Source organism: Ostrinia nubilalis, chromosome 7, assembly GCF_963855985.1.
Source record: "Ostrinia nubilalis chromosome 7, ilOstNubi1.1, whole genome shotgun sequence".
Taxonomy (NCBI): domain Eukaryota; kingdom Metazoa; phylum Arthropoda; class Insecta; order Lepidoptera; family Crambidae; genus Ostrinia; species Ostrinia nubilalis.
The window spans coordinates 4811404-4830600 of NC_087094.1; the positions used below are offsets into that span (position 1 = coordinate 4811404).

Consider the following 19197-nt stretch of genomic DNA (forward strand, 5'->3'; position numbering starts at 1 on the left):
CGTTTCATATAAAGAGTTGTCGCGTTCCATGTGAGAGAGTTTATAATTTATTTGCGCCGCAGTTTTCTGGCGACGATTTTCCCACAGGGCGGCGTCTCAAACGAGCCGCGCCCGCCCTTTATGTGGTTTTTTGTGGCGGCACAAAATGCCCGGTGGAAAACATTCAGTGATAACTGGCAACAATCGCAGCCGCCCGGATGCTCCCTTCCATTCCGCGCATACCTCCCGCTGGACCTCGCTTGCTTTTTCATCTAGCACCCGCCGACCGAACGCACTTGAGCCTCGTGACTCGACTCCGAATCGACATCAATTATTCACATGCAATTATTATTTTATTGTGTACCGAAGAAAATGAACGTCAGTGGACTTGAAACAAAATAGCTGGAAATGTACCGCGGACGAACCTGTTTGATACTTGTGGGATTGCCATTTCAATGTCAATGACTTTTCAATAAAGACTAACACCAAAAATACTAGCCACTTATAGAAATGTTAACTAGATACTATGTAGATCATCGCTTAGATTTATTATGTTATGATGAAACTTAACCCACACTTCGAAAACATTATCCACAGCTGAAATGTTGAGTGGGCGAACGAGACATAATAAATGTCAGCGATCATGGCGAATAACTCGTAATTCACTGACGTTTACAATACCTATTGTTTACATTTGAATGTTGCAAAAAATATGATTACTTAGTGACCAAAGTAATAAAATGAGTAATGTGTGGTTTAACCTTCCATCACCAATTCCACAATGGTGAAATACAAAGTATAGCCTGACCAGGAACATAAAAACCCTCGCCATGTTGCGGAAAACTAATGGTACTAATTTCTTTTAATGGCAACAGTAACTGAAAACTTCATTGACATGTCACCTTGCATGTCTGTCTATTGCTGTCAAAGTGTAAACAAAGTTTATTTTAAATGTGCGCAATTGGTTTTATGAATTAAATTGCTAAAATATTTTTATAGTCGTGAAAGAAAAGTGGTTCACAATGTGTTAAAGTATTTGTCGAAGAGAAATACTAAGGGTTCGGACAATATTTTCATTGAATAATGTTTCCGACAAAGGTTGTCAAATTGACTGACATGTTTATCGTATAGTACAGTCCACTATGAAAATTAGCTGTGGTTTGTTTCAACTACCTATTTCAAAATTTTTTGTCACTTTCTAAGTGTTGAATTTTATTGGATTGGGAAAGAAGTACCGAGTTTGAAGCGTTCATGAGCAGACATTGCAGTTGAATATTCAAGTTCAGAATTTGATTATTGATGAATAATAAAATAAATTCTACTAGCTCGATTGATGGTTTCATTTAATTTATTTAAATCAGGTTACCTATAATAATATTTTTTCGTTAATTTATGAAAATAGCAAATTAGCCCGTAATCCTGAATCCTGATACATAAAGTTAGCCTATTAATTTAACACAGGTACGACTGTACTCAGTGTTGCACTATCAAATGCAATTGACGCGCCTCTATGCCAGGGTTTTTATGTTCCTGGTCAGGCTATATTTTCACGAAATAGAACAGAATCTAATGTTTGTTCTAATACCAAGAACGTTTGTCGGCGAGGCAGTTCATTAGCGGAGGCGCGCTTCAGTCCCGCGTATTTCATTGTTCCATTGTTTTATTTGCCACTGTCCGGTGCTTACTGAGAGATATACAGCCCCAGCACGCTGCGCCGCTTGACACCTGTAACCAGCACTATTTTTTCACGTACCAACAACCTGAACTTTTATTGCATTGCCTACCCGCACTCAGCTTAGATATGCGGTGTTCATATGCACGGAACGTTTTCATGCCTCGCTCGACGAGTTTTTATTAATGTCCTATTGTTTCTTAATCGCCGCACCAGATTTGATATCGCGAAAAATTTCCGTTAAAAGCATAAAGTTAACTTAGTAAAACGGTAAGGTCGCTGCCGAGTGTTTTTCGGCCGAAAACCACCCGTCCAGATCTGAAGTCCGATGGCGTTATCTCCCCGTCCAATCGCGGAACTGACGTTACCGCGTTGTTGAGAGTCGAAACGTCGATATTTCAAGTCGTAAACCAGATCTAATGACATGCTACGTAAATACAAGCCGATCGGCTTCGTTATTAAGAATTCGAAATTCAGTTCTGTTGAACGAAAACAAAAAAAGCCATCGATGACTACAATGAAAGTTAATCTTCTAAGCGGGGAATTTTTCGTCTGCGACAAGACGATAATTTGTCTTATCTTTTCAATGTTTTAGACTATTCAACGTTGTGCGACACGGCTGCCGCACAAATCTCACGCTAGACGTATCGTTGTTCCAGTTTGCTGACAATAAATCGTATGTTTAGCGACGCGGTGACTTGTATAATTAACAATAGCAGCATTATACGCGATTTCCAAACTGAGCGTCACAACAGAGATCGTTTGTCACGACGCAAATTGCTATTTATGAGGATTATCTATACTTAAACGGGGTAAATTGTTTTGTGTGTTGGCACAGGCTTTGTTGCAAGCTTAACGATTTAAGTCATATTTCTTAGGTGGATAAAGTTCCGAAACGAGAGGTGGCTGAGCAATGTTATAAAGATGTAAGGTATCGAGCCGTGGAGAAGTGCATTCCTTTTCGAGAGACCTCTCACCTCTGAACATTGTTCTGGCCGCAAACAGTACAGCTCGTAAATAAGCCAATGCTATTTAGCTAACAATCGAGCTCCGATGGGCATTTGGTCAGATTCCGAAGCAGGCAGGCACGTGTGCTCGCCTCCGCATGCCTGGGGCCGAGTATGCAGCGGGGCTAGCGTTTTGGCCCCTCAGAATATGCCATGCACATTTGACGCAAATAATGTCGAATAACGCAGCCCATGCGAGCATTCAGATTAACTGGACCATTTCACTCATGTGACTAATGTGCGCTTATTGATAAAATTAATTACGACCGCCGGCAATGATATACGATGGTAGGTTTGGCATAATTAGTACGTTTAAGCACATGTACAGATGTGTTCTCTATGCGAGTATATTGGTGTGGTAATAATACGAGGTCGGATTTGATTTATGATAAGATTGATCAGCGATCAAACTTCAAGATTATGATTTAAAAAAATTAAAACTAAGTTTTGCTAACTAATATTTAATTCATAACCAACATCTACGTACCTAATTAGAACATCATGTTCTGAATTTAATCTCATATTTAGTGCGTGCGTGCACACATGGATCACGCGTGTTGTTATTACATTCTGCGGTCTCTCAAATTTGTATTAATCAAGTGCTTTATTGCTAATAATAACGTACTATTGCCAGACTGCTAGACAGTCTAGGTAGGTATACTATAACCAGATTTAATCTAAAGGTTATTAAATTTATTGGGAAATTGAAAATAGTTTCGACTTTGATTAATTTTCAAGGCACAATTTTACTACAATAGTATTTCAGACAAATATTATACTGATCGCAACAATGCGACTATACAATCAAGAAGCCAAATTGACATTATTAATCATACTTTGAACTACTTTTATCATTACTCACAAAACATTTTGATGGTGTGACTTGACATGGCTTTTTTATTTACATGACAGACTTCAGTACATAATGGTGCCGTTACATTTAATACTTTTGAACGTTAATTTTTGTTGACCATTCGTTCTGTTTATTATAGGTAAGTGACAAATGGAAAGTTTACACCGGTGAAAGATACACCGATGATGCACCCGGCAGGATACTACGCTAATCTTGGTAAGAAAGTAAAACTATTTTTACCAATGATCAAGATCTTTCGGTCAGTTCACTTTGGTGATGGGTTTATAGTCATTACTGTTTATTTAGGTTAATTGATACTTTTAAGAAATACTAACACAATTTTACGAGAGAAACTTATCAATGTCACAAAGCAAAGGTACGAGTATAGTAAGAAGTCGTAGAAAAAGGCGATGGTGTAAAAAAATTTAAAAAGAAATGTTTTTATAACCTAAAAAGTCAACTTCATAAAACTCTACATAATTTATTTCTTACACGTCTGCTTGTTATGGTAGATGATAAACAAGATACAACTTCTGATTTCCATTATTATTGATTAATTGAATAAGATCAATCATATTATGGTTCGAAGGCAATAAATACATTTTTTTATTTATTATTATTATTTATTATTCGTTTAGTACAAACCTATATCTTCAATCACTCAGCTATTGTAATTTAATTAATTTAACACCCCCCTTTTTTTTCTTTCTTTCTTTCATTTCCTAAAAAAGGAGAGTTTTAACCTCCTCGGAGTAAGAACCTTCGACTGTTTTTAAAACAGACTTAATCTCGAAGTCTCAGCAACTCAACAAAGATATTATCTAAGACCGCATTTTGCATACAAATATTTAAGTTTTATTAATTTACCTGAACTTATTGCTTAACAAATTCTTCGAGCATTTAAATTACGTCGCGTTCTTCCAACGTTGTCGATCCTAAATCCATTCCAAAAAGATACCACTCCCACACAAAGTCGTATCCTCAAACATTTCCACGGTCAAACAAAATATCTTACCTATCTAATTTTCCATAATACGCTTATCTTTTTTGCCTTATTGTTATTCTTAACTATTTCTTATCGCCTTATCGTTTTCGTGGAACTATCTGATAGACAGTCGCTTACGTCACCGTACGGCTCTCCGTTGAATGTGTGCATGAATTATGTTTTTCATGAATGGATTATGGTGTTTATTTACAATAAATAATGTTATTATGTTACTTTTTTCCGTTGCTTGTGATATTCTGTGATGTCTCTCTGTTGGAGGTCGCGGATTATAGGTGACAGAGTTGGAGGTGATAGAGCGTGCTCGAATTTTCTTACATTTCCCGGATGAAACCGGGTTTTTGATTTGGTATCCTAAATTGCGAGTAAATAAGTAGTTGTAGTGTTGCATATGTCATCTTACGCAGACCCACTACTTAAATTCAGTTCAGATTGAGCTGTAGCCGCAGGCTTAGGCCCTTCTGAAACTAAGCTCAAACCTCGTAGTCATACTATTGATAAATAAATACTTTTCAATTGGTTGAAGTGTTCGGAGATCGTTTACTGGTCAGCACAGCATTTAAATTAGGTACAGCACAGCATTTAGTCTATTTTATTGTGCATTTTTGTAAACAAACAAAGGAACTAAGTAAAGTGCTTTCTTCCGACAGTTTTAGCACAGCTCTGATATGGACTTGTCAACATCATCTTATCAAATTCAGATGTCATTTTTGTTATTTATAATAATCTGTGTCATTGATACCAGAATAGCTATCATAACAATGATCTTATTACCAACTTCCTAACATTTTAGAACATAATTATTTCATCTCAAATGAGCATACATTTACGTTATAAAAGATTATCTCACCAACTTAATCGTAAGTAGTTATCTGCGATAACACTTTAGTGACTAATCAGTTTTTTAAAGTTATTAAACATGTTTAGGAAGTGATAATGAGTCGCAGCCAAGCTAATTATAGCAAAGACTTAATGACTTCACACAGGTGTTAACTACCATTCTAGCGAATTACCTAGTAAGTTTACCTATTGGTGATGACAATATCAAAATCTCATAATAGATAGAGTAGTTTAAGAATAGCAGAACCTGCTATACATATGTATTGTTTACTACAGTTTTTGCCCGCGATAAAATTAATCATACAGTCGTATATTTACCAAATGATATCAAATAAACCTAAATATGATCGAAGCTATGAAACATTACATTCGTGGAAAATTCTTGCTAAAGCTCAGTCGTGGAAAATTATCAAAAACTCATCTATCATTACATTACTAATAGTGACTGAGTTTTTCAGCACTGGCACATTTATTGTCCCGAAGCAGTGGTAGGGTTAATACTGGGACGTGTAAAAGTGCTTTTTGAAAGCCTACTTGCAAAAATAAGTTTTATGAGTTTTTTTTATTGCATAATTATTGAAATCAATATACCTGGATAGATAGGTAATGAATATTCCTCGCTTATCAGTTTAGTTAAACCAGATGTTTGCTCTTTAAAGTATTAGATAAGTATCTAGGAGGTAAAACTCAACGCCCACTCCGCAGACTCTCTGGAATATAAATAAGTGATGTGATCGATTTACAAAGGACTTGTTGCATTGACCTGTTGACTCGCAACCTTTATACCGATTGCCATTTACGTAACCCATATATACTCATTTAGCTTTAAGCATGAGCCTTACTTAATCCCACGTTCGTAGCTCTAGAAATAATTATGATCGTTAATCGATATCAATAAAAGCTCCCGGGAGTCGAGTCGAGTCTATCGTGTGGATTGAAACAACTTATGGCACTTTGGTGTCAGACTTTATCACAATCATGGGTCAACAGGCTTAGTTTGCCATTTGACCACAGAACGTACTTACTAAAATGTAGAGTTCCTTCTGATATCTGGGATCGGTGAAGGAGTCAAATCCTCTATCTATGCACTTAAACACAGAGTCGTTTGCTAACAATGGTGATGTGAATGTGCTTATTTCATTGGCTCTATATTGTTATACATATTTTGAATTGAAACTATAAGGTATTCGGTTGTAACTATGTTAGTCGGCCGATTGGTGTAGTGGTTCAGAACGAACTATGCTATAACTATGCCGAGAGGTCCCGGGTTCGATTCCCGACCGGGCAGAAATTGAAATGATGAATTTTAATTTCTATGACGGGTCTGGGTGTTTTCTATGTATAATATGTATGTACATATTTACAAAAAAAAAGAAGTATTTAAGTATGTTTATATCCGTTGTCTAGTTCCATAGCACAAACTTTGCATAGTTTGGGACTAGCGGCGCAGTGTAAAATGTCCAAGGATATTTATTATTATTATTCTCTGAGACTGAGTGACATTTTGCAATATCTTTGTCCTAGGACGAAATTATTTATCTGCACAAGAGTTACCGAGATTATCCGAACAAACATGTTTACGTTTTCCTAACAGGAGTATAAGATGAATAAACATTTAGGCTGGGTTGCACCATCGTACTTTAACTTTGACAAACGTCAAAAATCTGTCAAACTCCATACAAAAATAACACCGGTTATCGTTATAGTTACTGTTAAATCACCTAAGTCACCTAACGGTGGTGCAACTCACCCTAAGGCTGGATTGCACCATCTTACTTTAACTTTAACTAACGTCAAAAATCTGTCAAATTCCATACAAAAAAACACCGGTTTATCGTTAAAGTTACGGTCAAAGTTAGATGGTGCAACTCAGCCTAACTAACTTAACCTACTATTAGCAATAGCAAGCTATAATTACGTGACACATAGATCCACATTTCGAGTGAAAATTAATATAGCCTAGATATGGCTACGACCTAGGGCTAAGTCACTGAGCAATCAATACCTCGTTAGTAGTCCATGTGATTACATCTAATAATTAAACCGATAATTAACGTGACCTTAAATTGTGTTACAATATTTTGAGAAGGTGTCAGATCTATTATTAGCACATATTTAAAAATTAGGCTAGATATTATCTAATGAAATAACACTTTGATATGCTAGTAAGTCTTAGACGAAGTACAAATTCTAGGTTATTAGTTAACTGGTTTCTTCTAACCACGATTTTGCTCGCTTGCATTTTATTAATTTTATATTTGGTGTAAGTGTGTGTATGTGCTGTTCTGAGTGAGGTCTATTAGTTGAAGGAATATATCCAAAAATATATTATAAATATCCATCAATCCATTGTCACTTTGTTAGATGACTTACGCGCCTATACTTACCATATGATTTTTTCCAATGAAACTACTGCTTCAAGTAAAATATTCTTAATTTTCAGTCAAAGCCTAACTGGGTACTTCTCATTTACACTCAAATTTGATGGTCACACAATAATAGTTTATAAACGGTATAAGTTAGAACAATAACTTTGAAATCAGATGATAAAATATCTATTTAGCTACATACAAAATAAATTTTATCGTAATAGAAGCAAAAATAATACGAAAAAATCACATGAAACGATAAAAAACGGGGTCATTTTTCGCGTTCTCATCGTGTCACACCTTCGGTTACGCTGAAACATTTGGTTACTGCATTCACAATTTTCATTCAATTTGTGTGTAGCACATACTAAAATCATCGTAATTAAATATACTTTCCACACAATAGTCAAAAAAATATCTTCTTATAATTATTTCGAATTGAGAAAGCGAAATACGTTGGTCACACGATTTTAGGTACCTAAAATTATGAGTAATAATACAAGATTGCCGTTAAACCGAACACCAGCAACCAATCACAGCATTCTATTCCGTTAACGTCAGTCGCGCTCCGGCCATTTGGGAGGTAAGATAGGCCGATCGTCGCTCCGCAAAAAAAATACGTAACTTTTTGTGATTATCCATAGACATACCGTCGCTTGCTTGAACAATATTTTCTACCTCTAAAATTTAAAGAATTTAATTGAAACTTAGGCCATTGAAAACTTAACATGTTAGACTTATTTGTGTAGTATTCGACTTGAACCGTTAAATTCAAATTTAAGGATAATGCATAAAAAACTAAAATTTTCGTCACCTTCGTGGCATCACCTTCGTGGTGTTTTATACACGAAGGTGATTTTAGGCCACGAAAGTGATTTCTTGCTTTGGTTTATTTTAAAATTTTATTTATTTTTTTCACCAAATTAAACTACATAGTGAATATAGTATCAGTCATATCTTTACATAATGAAATAAATAAATAAATAAAAATATAGTAACTGGTGTTTATGCTTTTACAATATTTTAATAATTAATAAATTATACGTGGTAAGTAGAGTTCAGTACATCAATAAAAAAATAAGTGCCTCGTGTTTTTGTTGTCTGTCTGTCTGTATGACTGTATGTATCAAAGAGCATAAAAGAGTAAGAGACGGCACTCCATAGATATTTTTTGAGCTCACGCACACATATGCATTTTAGAGAACGACCCGCAAATCTTTACCAACCGCACAAACTACAGGCGGAGCTACCAACATAATGCCTTATTTTCTGACAGTATTAGTGACGTTCGTAATAACTTATCGATTATCGATACTTTGCTAGGGTTGTAATTGCATATCGATATCTAGTATAGGAACCTTCAATATTTTAATGATTACTATTTTTATTTTATACTATGTGTAAGTAAAACGAAGTTTTGTAACGTAAATTATTTATTTCGAAATAAAATAGGTATATTACAATAAGTATTGAACATGACATAGCAGTTGTAGGCATGAGGAATTATTGAAAATTATAACAAAGTACAGAAATGATAATTTTGTAAACTTTTATTTTCACAACTTTTTCTAAGAAAAAATAGGATTTTTATTTATAAACATCTTTAATTTTCTTATCAGCTGATCGAACCTCAGCCTCAAGATTACTTTTCAATGCTTTGTTGCTGTGCTTTTTTACTTTTGTCAGCAAAATTGTTTTCACTTTTTATGAAGCTGTCATTAATGATTTTACAACTTTTTCTTAGAAAAAGGTAACTTAATATTTTAAACATCTTATCATAAATTTCTTTATTATGTTGTTGACATTTAAACCAACTAAAATTACAATTTGTACTCAACATTAAGAAAATGAATTTTCCAACATTTTCCATATATATCTGGTCGGCAATATGGTCATGATAAAATTGTTTAGCTTCATTTACGGTGGTAGGTACATAATTGAATTGTTGGATAAACGAGACTTTTTTTATCATGCCACCATTCGCGAAGAGATATATATGCATACAAATCATTGTCAACAGGAGTTTTCACGCTCAAACACTCTTCACAAATTAAACAAGAACTGTTCTGTAATAGTTTGGCAGCTAAATACCCGCTTACATATACTACTGGTTGGTTTTCAAGGCTACACAAATTTTCAATGGGCTGTTCTAAGTTTTCAGGGTCCGGGATAGACAACACAGGATAAAATTCAGTGTCTGTGGAATCTTGAACATTAATTTTTATTTCTGTTGTTTTTAAAATGTCTTTATATTCCAGCATATGTTTATTGTTGTCTGCTTCACAATTAGCACTTCTGCTATGAGGCACTTTCAGCCCAGTAACCATGCTTGTTTTAAGCGCTGCAGTAAAGTGCGTGATAGTGGGATTTCTATTGGTTACACTGTGTTGCCTAATGATTCCAAATAAGTTTTCCAGAGAGTCTTGGTTAAACTGTCTAAGGTTCATATATTTAAACCCTTCATTCTTTAACTTTTCCCAAATATCGTTTAAGGATTTGATAGATATTTGATATCCCTTTACGCATTTAACATTTTTTAGTATCGTGTTTTCTGCTGTTATAAATTTTATGGTTTTTAACTTATCAGTATAAAAGGTCCAAGACTCAATGTGATTACTTGATGTGGAAACATTTTCCCGGATCCCTTTCTTTACGTCATTTAAAGATGATGGACCATTTGTACAATCAAATAGTTTATCTAACTGTTCAATCACAAATGCTGTATCATTGCAATCAGAAACTTCTTTCCATGCCATCATTTTTAAAATAGCTGCCACGGTATTACTCAGAGCATGCGCAGCATACTTCACCCTCATCTTAGTTTTGAATGTTGGATTTACAATGGTACTATTCAGTTTTTTAAAATTTAAAAAATTTCTGTTGTGTTCTTCTGCAACTACCAAATGCCTCCATTGTGCAATTTTTCCATCGAAAGACATATTTCCACTTTTAAAGAAATTGTTTCGTAATGATTTGAACAAGTGAGGGATGTCATAGATTATAAAAATTTTGTCATTATTTACAGAGAAAAAGTTGCTATCTATGCCTTGTCCACAGTTTCTTTTTAACATGTTAAGAGCTCCTATATTTGTAGATCCCTGATCACAAACTGTTGTTAGAACCATAAATCCGATTTCTTTTAATTTTTTGATGATGTCCGATATAATTTTTGCCAGTTTTGCTGTTGATATTGTGCCTTCCACAAAATAGTGCGCAATATATTGTTTGTATTTATGTTTAGCACCCTGTATCATAAACACTAACGCATGGTCTGCAATTTTCTTTTCTCGTCCCATGTTCTCGCCCTCTCCATAATCCACGTAGCCATCCACTTTATCAGCAATTTCGTTATAAATTATCCGTTTCTTTAACGCCATCTCGTCAAATATTAACGAGCAATATTTATTTTCCTTTGGCATACTTGATGCTTTTGCCTCTAACATATCAATTATATTTTTATTTATACCAGGCTCCATTGGTATATTTTTTAAAATCCTTTGGAGCGTTTTAGTGCTTGGTAGCGTAAACAGCTTTTGCATATAGCGGTATGCTTTAGGGGACCGTTTAAATATAGCCAAAGCATATATTTTGTTGGCTAAAGTCCACCTTTTTCCTTGTGACTTTTTTTTGTTATTCTGCACTACATCCTTTACTAACGATGTCAGCACTTCCGAATCTAACTTGTCTAAATTCACTCTTGACTTCGCTATATTCCTTATTGTTTTTTTTTGCATTTTGTAACTGTCGCCAAAGCCTCTTCTCTTTAATTGTAAATGTTGATGAAGTGTCTGTAATAAAAACATTTCCATTAGTAAAAAAAACAACATTAAAGCAAATTGAATTGAATATTGGTTAATTAATCAGCAATTTTACTTAGTTTTTTAAATTAGGATGTTTTATCTTACCTTTCATTTCAATGTTTTTCTTAGGTCTTTTATAACTGTGGACTAATATTTCTGCCTGTGCATCTTGATGGCAAATGTTTTTATCATCTGAAATATTATAAATATGCAAATTAGTTTAAAATTTATTTTGTTGTTTTATGAAACATATTATTATTTCCAAATCAATCAATCATTATCAAGTTTTAAAAAAATGCAAAGACAGGATAATGATAGCTCTTCTCATAAAATATGAAGCGTGGGCCCACCTTCAATAACAATGACATAATATTAAATTAAAGGCATTTAGAGGTTTTAATGTTCTGCATTCTGGATGCGGTCTGCGGGTATGTCAAGACAATCTGTAAGTGGTCGTGATAAGGCAATCAGTCACGTGTGCTTTGCGTTCTTTGTTCGTATCCGCACGGTCAAATAGCATTAATATAAAATGTACAGAAACCTAGAATGTTGTACATATAAGTTCATTTTGACCTGACTGCAGACTGCAGAACGCATCCAGGGTGGCATTCTTTAGTTTGAGGGAAGGCATATTTTAGAAGGTAAATAATTAGTTTGTACACTTACCATGAGTAATGGGTTTATAGGTCATATGTTCTGGTGCATTGGAAGTAGAAGGAAGAGGTTCAAAAGTTGTTTTCGCAGAAATACCAGAATCTGGTATATCCACAGCTCCCAAACATGTTGAATTTAGTTGTTTGGTTGTAGTTGTAAGGGGAACTGAAAGCAGATAATGAAATGTGAATTGGGTAATAAAATGTCATGTTCTTACCCAACTTTAGGGTACAATCAGTCTAGTACATGTCTTGCTCACATTAAAAATTACTAGCTTATAAATATTATTAAACTAGCTGACCTGGCTAATTAATGTAGATTGCCTAAAATTTTTCAAATTGGTCCGGTACTTTTTTTGAAGAATTTGTATTACACAAATTACTAAAGTCCCTCTAACTCAACACACATTCTAAGCTAAATTGTGTTACGAGTGGGTTTACTACAATATTCAAGCTGTGGGGTTCTAACCCGCACTTTAGGCTATCTTGGCTTCGAGTTACGGAGCCGATCAAATACAAACAAACAATTAAATATTTCCTTTTTATATTATTAGTATAATTTTAGATAAACATACCTCGTTCAACTGGATTTGACTTCTTTGGAATGCAATATGAATGATCATAAAGAACTGTAACAAAGTATAGATATAATTAATAATTGAAATTATATATTATTTATTGATAAGCATACAACACATGTTTGTGGTTACAAAGAAAGAACCTTGTTAAATTGCATTCGGTTGGTTTGTTTTGGAAACCAAAGAAAATTAATTAAGACATCTAAATAATTCAGAAAAATTGATAGTAAATTAAATTTAAAAAAAATAATTGAAGTCATCATCATACCTGTCTTGAGGTTTTCTTTATTGGAATCTTTTACATGAAGAGGAAACTCTGTCAAAACTTCATCTGGCAAGATGGGATTGCTCAATTCCAGTGTTGGAATAGCTGAGTTCTTCAGCCGAGTTCCTTTGGCATTGAAGGATTCAGGAGTGAAGTGCCCACCACAAACAAACTTCAGTTGGTGTAACTTTTCAATAGGTACATATGCTAAGTCTTCTATGCCAGCATTTTTAACCCACATTCGACAACTGAAATAAGAAATACCTATTAGAAAAGAAAAAGAATAACAAACTGAAATTTATTCATCAACTAATTTCTTTTAGTATTGTTATGCAATTCATTTACAGAGTATGAAACAAAATACTGAAATTAAAAATTGGTTATGGTTATTTACTGTATGATTAAAAATATTAATCCCAGCCTTTAAGTTTACACAATCAGTAAAATTATCTTGTAATAAATGAGTGTTATTAGAAACTTACCGGTCAGAATCCAGAGGAAACCTACTCAAAAGTAAGGGTGATCCACCACGACTTCGCCTCTTATTACAAATAACGCACTTCTTGTTGTTTCTACTCTCCATTATCAGTAGAAGCCTAAAATGAAATAGGTATTAATTAAACAAAGCCTATAATTTCTCTCCAACCAGTGTCAATGCCCTGGTTCATGCATTTACCAGTTTTGAAAGTACATTTACATTTTCATCACATAGGGTTGTTTTTAATGAATAATAGATTTGTAATAGATCTAATATTTCAAGTAAGTAGATAACATACCCATTAAACAGAAAAGTAAATAAGAGTTTAAACTTCTGTAGAAGTTGAAACACAGCTTATTTAAAAGAGTCTCTATCTCACAAAAAACATAACACTGAACAGCAAACTTTATCACGCCCGATACGGAGGAACTTAATCAACTCAACGTAAACGACAGAAAAGTTTATTTACAGTAATATTGCACCAAATCTGAGAAAATAACTTCACACGAATCAATTCGCCGGTTAAAAACTCAAACTCAATTGACAGACATTTTTTTTCATTTGTCAAACTAACAATACTACCAACATAAGGACACTAACAATTATTTTTAGTATGGTGGTATTGATCCGCGGGTTCCCCTGCTGTAGTGAAATCAATCCAAAATGCACTTTATTGCTTAAGGGATAAGGTTGTATATCAATTGCTACATATAGAGACTAGTTTTTGAATGAGAAGTGTCTACCCACTGGTATGTATGTCTGTATATGTGACTGTGTATCTGTTTGTAAGATAAATTTAATCTGAAGTTTGAGTTAAAAGGTGTACAACAAAAATACGAGGCCCTCTGATAAATCAGTTAGAGTTCTTTTTTACTGAGGTACTGATAATCCTTTTTAGGGTTCCGTACTTCAAAAGGAAAAAACGGAACCCTTATAGGATCACTTTGTTGTCCGTCTGTCCGTCCGTCCGTCCGTCTGTCAAGACCCTTTTTCTCAGGAACGCGTGGAGGTATGAAGCTGAAATTTATATCAATTACTCAGGTCTACTGTCCCTTGAAGCTGTGAAAAAATCTAACTTCTAAGCCAACGCAATCAAAAGATACAGCCGTTTATGCCGCAAATTTTCGACACTTGCAAGGGAATCAAAACCTACAGGGTGCTTCCCGTGAACTCAGAATCTTGAAATTTGGTACGAAGCAACGTCTTATAGCATAGATAAAGGAAAAATTGCGAAAACTAAATTTTTAGTTACATCACATAATTTTTTTTTTTTAATAATTTTAAACTTACTACCCATTTCCTCATAAACGCGTAGAGGTATTAAATTGAAATTCATACCAAATACTCAGGTCTATAATACCTTTAAGCTGTAACAAAATAAAACTTCTATGTCAACGCAATCAAAAGAAACAGCAATTTAAGCTGCATATTTTGAAACTCGCAAGTACTCGCAAGGGAATTAAAACCTAAAGGGTACTTCCAGTCGACCTAGAATCTTGAAATTTGGCATGAAGCAACGTTTTATAGCACACATAAAGGAAAAATTCCGAAAACCTTAAATTTTTAGTTACATTACAAAATATATATTTTTTAATAAATATAAACTTATTACTTTTTTCCTCATGAACGCGTAGAGCTATCAAGTTGAAATTCATATCAAATACTATAAAATAAAGGATTACTTAAACGATAAAGAGATCTTTGTCTTAAATTTATGCTCCTCCATCTTTCCCCATTGTAATGTTATGAATTTCATTTTGCAATAAAAATACCATAGTTATGACTCGATTGTCGTAATGAACGAACTTTGTAAACCTTGCAGGTTTGTACGGAACCCTCGGTGCGCGAGTCCGACTCGCACTTGGCCGTTTTTTTTTTGCTTCTTTAGCATTTCAGAATGCCACCAGTATCATCCTTAAAACCAATTGCGTAGAATCTTGTAACTTAGTAGGTGACGTTATCGGTAAAATTTTATCTTGTATTTAAGTAGGTACCAATTTATATTATGTTATTGCAATTTATCTATGAAAATAAGACAAAATATATGTTTTATAAACACTTAAGAGACATTTACAGTAGTAAAGTTTGAAAAAAATATTGCTGTGAAGTACAGAATCACTTTCGTGGCATCAAAAAATTCAAAACGTTAAAGCTTCCAAACGAGACTCACTATTTGACTGATTTACTGAGAATACACTCTTCACATCAAGCGCTACAATTTTTGTTTACAAAAAGTTGAAATAAGTTAGAAATAAAATTTGCCACGAAGGTGACGATGAGAACCGTGGCGATGAGAAATACCCAACTATTTTACTTTAAGTAGGCACAGTATTCGTCCATTAGGGAAAACAATCACAGTTTAGCAAGGTCATAACGACGGCAAGGTCTCTAAAAACTAAATTAGTAGATGAATAATCTCATAACTTTTGAACACATCGCCTAACTGTAGGTAGTACCTAGTAAGTAGAGAATTTACGAGACCGTAGTTTCCGTCGCGGGGAAAAACGGTGTTCATTTTAGCAAGGTCGTATGAGAATTGAGAGAATAATGCCACTAAATGTAACTATTAGCAGATATTCTTAAATAAATATGCCAATAGGCTCTTTTGTTTTTAATCTACATAAATTGCAAATTCTTATAGTCCAATGAACTGTATGTCCAGTTTTATCTAAATTAAAGCAGCTTACACACTATATTATCCATCAATAGAAAATAACAGAAAGTGCAAGCGCTAACAGCTCGGATAGTCATTTGATTGAGTTTAAAAAAAGTGAGCCATGAGAAAATTATTTCATGAAAATCCTGCAAATTTTCCTCTGCTACTCAACTACATCGTTTATAAACCATCGCCCATCTGTTAAAGCATATAAATAGCTAGCAATTCTCACCATTCGCACTTTTGTTAATTACTCACAGTGTTTGTTCGACTGTCGATTGATTGGCCAATTATGCCCCGCTAATGCTTCTCCTCCGAAACCATTTTGCGAGCATCACTCTATAATTTTGAGGAAAAGTTTTTTATTTCTTTTCGTGTCTACCTCTACGCTCATTCCGGTTTGGTGTGTTTTGCAACGGACTGCGAATTCGATTGGTTATTTACTGTGACCGTTTTTATCTTTAGTGTCATCTTTAGTTGATAGTTAGAAGCTTTTGTCTTATCGTTTTTAGATGCCGTTACTTTGATATGTTTTTGTCTCCTAGATCTATTCCTCATAGTAACCTGAACTCATTATACTAGGTAAAGTTCCATTTTCGTTCGTTCGTTCGTTTCAGCCGAAAGACGTCCACTGCTGGACAAAGGCCTCCCCCATGGATTTCCACAAAGACCGGTCCTGCGCCGCTTGCATCCAGGTACTTCCCGCGACCTTCACCAGATCGTCGGTCCACCTAGTGGGAGGCCTGCCCACGCTACGTCTTCCAGCTCGTGTAAAGTTCCATTTTATTGATATGCAATTCCGGCTGTATAAAGATGAAGCTTTGACTCTACTTTAAGGTTGAATGTTTCCGATCAAGATTGAGCTTTATTTATTTGAAGGTATTCATCAAAATGGGCTTTGAACACACTGACATGACTGCGAGTAGAGCTCACCTCAGAACCGTATAATGACTATAGGGTAGAGACACTGAAATATCCTAAAGTTCTCGTAGTTTCCACAATGAAAACTTGCCTTTACACTGGAGTTTGAACGTCAAATCCTAGACACCTGTCGGACCTTAATCAGACTCTACCAAAGTTTTGTATCAATGTATTCTAGAGAACTTTAAACAAACCACAATAGTGACATTCGTAGAGGTAATAATAACAGTTGGAAACCTAATTTACATAATCACGTATGATTTTAAATCTTCGCTTTAAAATTCATCGTGTGGTTTGTCGCTACCTTACTTCTAATGACTCTACCTGTTGTAGCAATATCAATAACTAAACTTTCTTAAACCAGAATGGTAATTATGATCAATCAACAAGTTTTTTTTTATTTAGTTTGAATAGATTAGATAGATTTGTCTAAAATCATGCCAATAAAACGTTTTATTTTAAATCAGGATCGTATCATGTAAAGCACTTAAAAAGCACACAGCTTTTTTTTTCGGACTGACTGTGCTGTGAGCCATAAGCGACTTTCTCAGTTTCACCGGGCAATAGGTAAACGCAGATGGCTCTCAACCTCAAAAAAGCACACAGCTAGAGTTTAAATCCTACGTTGCGATTGTACTAAATGTATTATAAATTAACAACGACTTGTCATAGTAATGGTTAAATAATATAATGTGCACTTTAATTTGTATGAAATTAATGTTAGTAATAAACTTCTATCAAAAATTATTAGCATTTAATTTGGAGGATAAATCAATTAACACATCATTTGAGAGCGTTAGAATTAATTTATTTTAATAAGCTGGTGAAAAACACTTCTGGCATATTGTGCACAAACGACAGCAGCATCTTGTGTAGTTTTAATACGCGCTAATTTGCAATAAACACATATTTACATATACATTTTGATCATCATAATAATTGTCAACTATTCCTATTACTCATACGTCAATGGATGATCTATTTTCCGGTGTACACTCGACAGCACAAACTATATCTCTTATTTGAACCACATAAATCATACCATAGTAGGTACGAGTATGTAGTTTGATGTGCTGTACTGCTGTCAAATAGTCCATGACACCCAAAGTATGCCAAAAAGTTCGCAACACGTCTTGTAATTTGGTTGTGTTGTCAACCTTTTGACCACTTTGAGTGACACGAACTATTTGACACTTAGGCTGAGTTGCACTATCAACTTTAACCGTGGCTATAACGATAACTGGCGTATTTTGTATGGAATTTGACAGAATTTCGACCACAAAGTACTTTTTAATTTCGACTTTTGTTAAAGTTAAAGTAAGATGGTGCAACCCAGCCTTAAAAGTTCGCAATACGTGTATGGTTGTGTTGTCAACTTTTTGGCCACTTTGGATATAGCTAACTATTTGACGCTAAAAAATTCGCAACACGTCTTTCCTACAATTGGAAAATGGCTGTGTTGTCAGCTTTTTGGCCACTTTGGGTGTCACGATCTATTTGAGGCTAAAAACGTCTTTGCCATACCTAATTGGAATATGTCAACTTTTTGGCCACTTTGGATATCTCGAACTATAGTATTTGACGCCGACTGTACATCGGTGTGAGATTCGTTGACGAGCGGTTTGGTGCCAAAGCCCGTGACTCAAGTATGATTCGCGTGGAGACTACGGCAGGAATATAAATAGAGGCCAATTTGAATACATTAGATAATCAACTTACGCGGTTATTTGTAACATGATTTGTTTCTGGTTCCGTTCTGAAGGCATTTTTTGTCGTTTACAAATTGGAGGCGGATTTGATTGGGTAAATAGTAGAGTGGATTGAACGGGAAGTAATTTGGTGTTTATTTATATGTTACACTTGAAAGTTGATCATTAACAATAGAAAATGTAATCATCCAGAGTATGAGTCTCAAACAAAGACACAATGTTGTAATTTTAATCACCGTTTTAAATACTATGCAGCCGAACCTAGCTGATAAAACAAGTTTATTACTTGACCGAGGACCTTACCGATTATTAAATGATGTAAAAAGTTCTAACAATTTCAACATTAATCTTGTAAAAAACTTTATTGCTTTCGCTATCTTCTCACAATTGCATTAATTTGATAACTAACTTATT

General features: G+C 34.5%; 2 protein-coding genes across 4 annotated transcripts in view; one reads left to right on the forward strand and one right to left on the reverse strand.

The window, feature by feature from the left end:
• LOC135073110 (protein scalloped) overlaps positions 1-19197 on the forward strand; it is a 94391-nt gene that overhangs the window by 11522 nt on the left and 63672 nt on the right. For 2 of the 3 annotated variants that reach the window (XM_063967149.1, XM_063967151.1), the window contains exon 2: positions 3651-3727. The exons of the other annotated variant lie outside the window; for it this stretch is intronic. In XM_063967149.1, the coding sequence (XP_063823219.1) occupies positions 3694-3727 (34 nt within the window). In that variant the 5' untranslated portion in view covers positions 3651-3693. The remainder of the gene's footprint in view (positions 1-3650; positions 3728-19197) is intronic. 3 annotated transcript variants of the gene reach the window in all.
• LOC135073555 (THAP domain-containing protein 5-like) lies at positions 9370-14242 on the reverse strand. Its single transcript, XM_063967727.1, has 6 exons — positions 13502-14242; positions 13023-13267; positions 12752-12805; positions 12190-12342; positions 11629-11715; positions 9370-11511 (listed from the first exon to the last, which is right to left on the reverse strand). Exons 1-6 carry the CDS (start codon positions 13600-13602, stop codon positions 11354-11356), a joined length of 798 nt encoding a protein of 265 aa, XP_063823797.1. The 5' UTR covers positions 13603-14242; the 3' UTR covers positions 9370-11353.